General features: G+C 39.9%; 1 protein-coding gene across 1 annotated transcript; it reads right to left on the bottom strand.

The window, feature by feature from the left end:
• Positions 1-730: 730 nt before the first annotated feature.
• LOC110043925 (uncharacterized) lies at positions 731-5,706 on the bottom strand. Its single transcript, XM_020749431.2, has one exon. It carries the CDS (start codon positions 5,384-5,386, stop codon positions 2,540-2,542), a length of 2,847 nt encoding a protein of 948 aa, XP_020605090.2. The 5' UTR covers positions 5,387-5,706; the 3' UTR covers positions 731-2,539.
• Between the last annotated feature and the right edge of the window lie 417 nt (positions 5,707-6,123).

Below are 6,123 nucleotides of genomic sequence, written 5' to 3'. Positions count from 1 at the left end.
CTAACCCAGGATTAGTGAGAATTTTGATTCCAGGTTTGTAACTTTTCGGTGAGGTTTTCTGTTTGTAATGTTTGTCCTTCAGTTTTGAGTCTGAACAATCTCAAACTACACAAAAAATCAGCAGTAAAAAATATTTTTATACAATAAAAATTAATACTTCCGTTAACTCTTAAACCTGAGTTAGAGTAACCAAGCTTTCAAACAACACGGCCCTGAGAAAAGGTCACAAAATTCTTGAATAGCGGTAGACCTTTTTGTAATAAACACGTTGTTTTTCGGCCCAAGCTGAATATTATTATTTTTCTGCCGATTTTATGGGCTGAAATATTTTTATGAATATTCCTAGATTATAGCGTATGACATTTCTGTTAAAGGATGTATATTGGGGTATCAATTACGTGTTTGGTGCCTAGAAGGCGTTGAAGTCATTTAGGTGCCAGACTACAATAAAGCAATTAAGCCTGATATGAAAGAAAAAATTTTTGCAGACATATTTATATTAGCATCGAACATACGGCTAGAGCTGTTTTTGTTGTTTTTTGGCTGTACATGTTTCGCCGTTTAAAGAAAAAAAAAGATATAATTGAATAGTAATTACAAAGTTTCAACACAACTGAAACTATATTCTTTTCAAAATCTCAGTCTGAGGTTTATTCTTAAAATATGCTTAGAAAATTTTGCAAATTTCAGAGTGTACATCTAATTAGCTAAAATAAAGATATAGGACAACTTTCACAACGAAAAGAGTTTTATTTTATGTAAAGCATCGAAACAGTTTCTAATTCTAGAATAAATTTTACACATAGTTATCAAGGACGCTAGCAATATTGGTGGCAAATATTGCTCACCTCTCAGGATTGAACGCGATTACTGTTTGACAAGAATTTCATATCTGGCTAACTTATTAAAACATTTTCATATTTCTTTAAAATTGACAAGATTATGTGTGTTTTGTTGATTTTTAGGCCCGTCCACTCTACGCAAGAGAAATTTGAAAACGGTGTTTTCACTCTGAAAATTAAAACGCATCAAATGTTTTCCGTTCACACAACACCGGAGAAATTTGTAAACGCAACAATCAACTGTCATTTTGGATTTGTGTTTAAGGAAAATTCGGGCAATCATAGATTGGTACCGTGACTTAATCGTTTACGAAAAGCTCCGTTTTCAAAATGTTCTCCGTCCACACTAAAACCCAAAGCCGGCGTTTTAAATTCCTCTGATTTGAAGAGCGTTTTCGAAAAGCTCCATTTTCGTGACGGATTACGTAGAAATATAGCTGCGATTTCAAATTTCTCAGGCGTAGTTTGGGCGGAGCCTCATACGCGAGGACACTTTGTGATGCCAGTTACAAAGCGCGTGCCTGCATAAGCTAACCAAACGTTCAATCCGGGACTGATCTACTGAAGAGAACAATTATTTAACTATCAATAGTGCCAGATCGTTTAGTGCAAAGTCAGTAAGCGGACAAATCATCCTTGTTGTTAGCGTGTTAGTATAAACTTACATTTATCATTCTTAGTTTAATAGAACAAGTTTGAAAATCAAATTTTCACCGTCAGAGGGGAAGAAATTCGTGTGCCAGTTTTTACTATTTAGTTTACATTGAGCTTAGTTTTACATTACCTTTACATAACTGAATAAAATACTTTCAAAACATATTAAATGGTTAAAAATGGCACTTTTTGCCTCATAAAGTCTGCTGATTTTTTTTTTGTCTCTTCTGTTATCCCATGTTTCTTCTTGTCTCAATTCTTTAAAGTTTACAAAAATCTTAATGTACTACTCGTATTTCACAGAAGAATGAAAAATGCCTTAAATTATGTCAATTTCAGTGAATAAAAGCTGGCGAGAAAGTTCGTCTTTTACCCTTGGTTCATTTTTGAATCACCTTGAGCAATGAATAATTTTATCCAAAGTAAAAACTAATCAGAATTGCAAAAGAAGTCGAGAGCATCAAGCACAAATAATGAATTTTGCTAATTCGAACTCTGTTTACATTGTTTTAAATACAGTGGATTAACGTAAGTTCTAACTACTGTAAAAAAAATCTCGCACCCAACAACTGCAAAGCTTTACTGAAACACCAAACACCAATCATGTCAACAGTGATTTAAGACTAACTTCACCACGGTCAGTGGCAAGGTGAAAGCGGTCATGCGCACTGAAAACTAGCTTGAACATTACTTTTTATTCTCTCGTTTACTCGATGTCTGAATGCAACGGAGTTTCCGCTCGGAAAATTTGCTTGCGAATGTTCAAATTGCGGCTATTTACAAACTTATCCTATAACTCTGTGTAAGTTGGTTTTGAAGCTTAAAGCCAGCTAGCGTTCCAGGGAGCATTTTCTTTAATCGCCTGGACATTACCTCCATTCGATCTCACGCCATTTTTGAGTTATTTGTCTCACTTTAGCCTCACCCCAAATGCTTTTTAGCTCACGAGAGATTTTGCACTCCTGTGTGTGAACAAGCACGGGAACAAAAGGCCTTTTCATCTAGAAAACTAACATGAAAAAATTAATTTTTGTTCTCTGTTACTACGTTACTGGATTGTCGCTTTTGTTAAAACCTGAGAACCATTTTGATACATTCCCGTCTGGCTCCAGCAAGCTGGAAACTTTGGTTTTGATCAGACCAACCATGGAATTGTCTCTTTCCATTTCTTGTTCTCGTTCGTCTTCTTCGTCATCATCGCCAAGTGTGAACACAACCGGTGGCTTCTCTCGGGTATCCCGCACGTCCCGCGAGTCCCGTGAAAATAGTGACCCGACATCTGGGAGAAGTGATTTTCCTAGACTCGCTTTACTTTTCCTCTGTGGTTTAGTTCCGTTTGGAATTCCTCCTTTACTCTTCCCACGCCTCAAATCTGGCACAGAGGTATTGAACGAAGTGAAGAAGTCGTCTTTCGCCCTCAACGAACTTTTCCAGCTATTCCTCCTCTCGTACTCTTCATCGTCCCAAAAGTCAAGCGTTGATTGGCTAGAGTAGCTGTTAGAGCCCAGTGCGCTGTAAGATGGTTTGCCGCGCGGCACACGGCCATTGGTGTACTGGTGCGGATTTGTGTAGTCTTGGTACTTGACCTCGATCAGAGGAAAACTTTCTGTGCCCAGGCCACCCCGACTCTTGACGGCCGAGACGTGATTCCAAATGGGCGTCGGCTTGGTGATACAGGGCGTGTGTTCATCATCAAAATCTGTGTCAAAAATCGATTTTTCGTGGTCGAACTTATCTTCAAGGCCTTGCTCACTGGGTGCGTCAAACAGAGAATCAGGGTATTCGTCAAAGTCGCTCTCCCTAGAAGCTCTTCTATTACTCTTCCGCTCACCTTCGCCGAAATCATAATCATAGTTATCAAAGTGTTCTTGAGTTCTCTGATGATAATCAGAACTTATGCTATGGCGGCGGCCTTGGGAAAGAATTCTTTGTTGATTATCAGAGGTGGAACTATGTCGGCGAGCTGGGATATACTGGGAGAGTTCATACTCTGACGCGTTACTTTGACGACAAATAGACTGCCGATGGACAGAACCGTCGTCTCTCGTTAAATCGGGACGCCTTCGTGCGTCTTCGTAACGTTGTCGCTCACTTCGTACATCTTCGTATTCTCGAGGCTTGTAAATGTACGATTCGCTGTCATCAGAATCATCGAAGCTAGTTTTCTGACATTCTTCACTGTTCTCGGAATCTTTCTTGTCGTCGCTTTGTGCGCCTATGGATATGTTCAACATAGATTTCCCAAAATCTCGTAGCTTATTTGAGAGAGAAGGCAGCGTTGTTTGCCCGGCTGATGTTGCCCCCACTGATTCGCTTGTTGGTGCAGAAATGTTAAGCATAGACTTTCCCAAATCTTTCAGTTTCGACGATAAACTTAGCCCAGAAGTTGAGCTTTCGCCGAAAGGTTTTGTTGCCTCTTGTCTCTCCGCAGTTTCCGCTTGGGAAATGTTCAACATTGACTTAACACCTTTCAGTTTTGTAGAAATGTTTCCTGCGATGTCGGAAAAATTCATGTCGAGTACCGCATTCAACATGGACGGCTCTTCCTCGTCATTGTTCCTGTACGTGTAATAAACAGGAATGTCCAGGGGGGGTCGCTCTGTGTCGTCGTCATCATCATCCCACATGGCTCGGACGTTGAACGATGCTCTGTCCTTTACGTTGAAAGGAAATTTGAACGGGTTATTTTGATTGGCAGAATTTTTGGTTCTGTCTGTTGCCGCCGCCGTTCCTTGCCTGGGGTGACCTCCTGTCGCGTTTGGTACTGTCAAATGTTTACTCGAGGGACTACCATTTGGAATATTCGCCTTTCCACCATGATCTTTCCCGTCCTCTCCTACGCCGTCTTCCTTAGAGTTATTAGATACTGACAGCATCGAGGGGTAACGGTTGTTAAAATGTACAGTGTGCGAAGTGAAGTCCATTGTACCGTCTTCGTTTCTTCGCCGCAGCGTTCGAGGTGTTCTCTTCTCTTGGACAACAGGGCGTTTAGTTTTGCTCCTTTTCACTAAACAAGAAATAGTAACCGGGATTCCTACCACAGACAGAAGAATAGCAACAGGTATAAAATGTGCCAACCAACCCCATTGAAAAGGAGGGTCTGGTCCGAACAATTTGGGATCGCAGGCTCCAAAGAATTTGAAGTGCGCACTTTCGATTGGAAATCTTGTAGTGAGCGCATTTTGAAACTTCTGCTCAATGACGTTTGTTTCTTCGTCAAGTATCCTCGATCTAAGCTTGCTGTAAGTGTCTTCATTACAAGGAGAATAAGGAATATTCGCAAATACAATAGTCATATTTCTCGATGCTTTGTTAAACGACTTGACCAAGATTTTGGCTGGTTTTTCGTTGAAACAATAGCGTGCCAACTTCGTGGCGAAGTCAATTCTCATTTCCACGTTTGTCATAAACCGCTGAAAATTTGTTCCTGTAGTTAAAATCAATTCATGGCTGTACTCAATGCCGTCCTCTTTCACACGAAGCTTGAAAATAATTTCATATTTCAAATCTCCTTTAACGCCGTCGACAACGACTTTATAAGTGAAGATGCCCACGTTGCCTGGAAGAGGAAAGCCATAAACCTCCCGACTTTTTGCATCAAACTGTACCCACGAGGTTTGAAGAATCTTTCCATTGTTAGATGTCTTCATTGTAAAGCGAGGGTTTTTAATTTCACCGTTCACAGCATCAATAGTCTGTTGAGGGATAGGAATTCGGAATGCTCGCCCAACATGCGCCGTGCCTTGGAAAACGTTTGGCGTTAATTTTGTTGTGGCAAGAGTAGAACGACTTGGGCCGGTGGAACTGGAGCTAACGGAAGATGGCTTCTCGGTTGAGTTTATGGACACCAGCGAAAAAAACACCTTGAGAACCGTAAGTGCTTTTGACATTGGAGAAGAGACTTCTCTGCTTCATGAGAGCGGCGGACTTAAGCTCTGTTCAATACTGGCCGCTGCTCACGGGTTGATACAGCCAAACAAAACTTTAACTGGCAATGTGTCGCGACACGCCTGAAAGGGGAAAAAATAGCTTAATTTTAATATCTGATAAGTTGACACACGGACGGAACTAATAGCTTTTGTGTAACTCTAACCATTAACCAAAACACAAATTGTTTGATGCCTAAAAGACGGAATATTGACAGAAACAGATTTAAGATTATAAAGCGAGGTGGATAACTATAAGTTTTATCTGTTTAACGAAGATTAAAGTAGATAACAGCACTTTTCAATTGTATGATTGAGGGGAAGCAAGTTTTCAGATTTAAGTTAAAGTGTTGCGCTTAAGATCGGAGAATTATACGCAGTTCCAGAACTTATATCAAATACATGTCTCGCTACTACTTTGAGGAATTTTTCGGCAGTTTGTAAAAGTACTGTGAAAATGTTTTCGATTTTTTCTAAACAGGAGTGCCTCAAAAACATGACCGACGCATATTGGAAAATATATCAAGTCTAGAATGAAAACGTTCTGTAACCGCAATTTCATGATTTGTTCTCTTGTTGTTGTTGTGGCTTTTATAAAAGCCTTAAACGACTTGGGTGTACTTTGTGGCTTCAAAACAAGCTTTTTCAAATACACAAAACAGGTATACAATAAACTAGTTCACCATGGTAAATTTAACCTC

The sequence above is a fragment of the Orbicella faveolata genome, unplaced genomic scaffold (genome assembly GCF_042242905.1).
Source record: "Orbicella faveolata isolate gen_17 unplaced genomic scaffold, um_ofav_v1 contig_35, whole genome shotgun sequence".
Classification (NCBI taxonomy): Eukaryota; Metazoa; Cnidaria; class Anthozoa; order Scleractinia; family Merulinidae; genus Orbicella; species Orbicella faveolata.
Note: the sequence above shows the minus strand (reverse complement) of the source record. Positions and strands in the feature narration are given on the sequence as shown.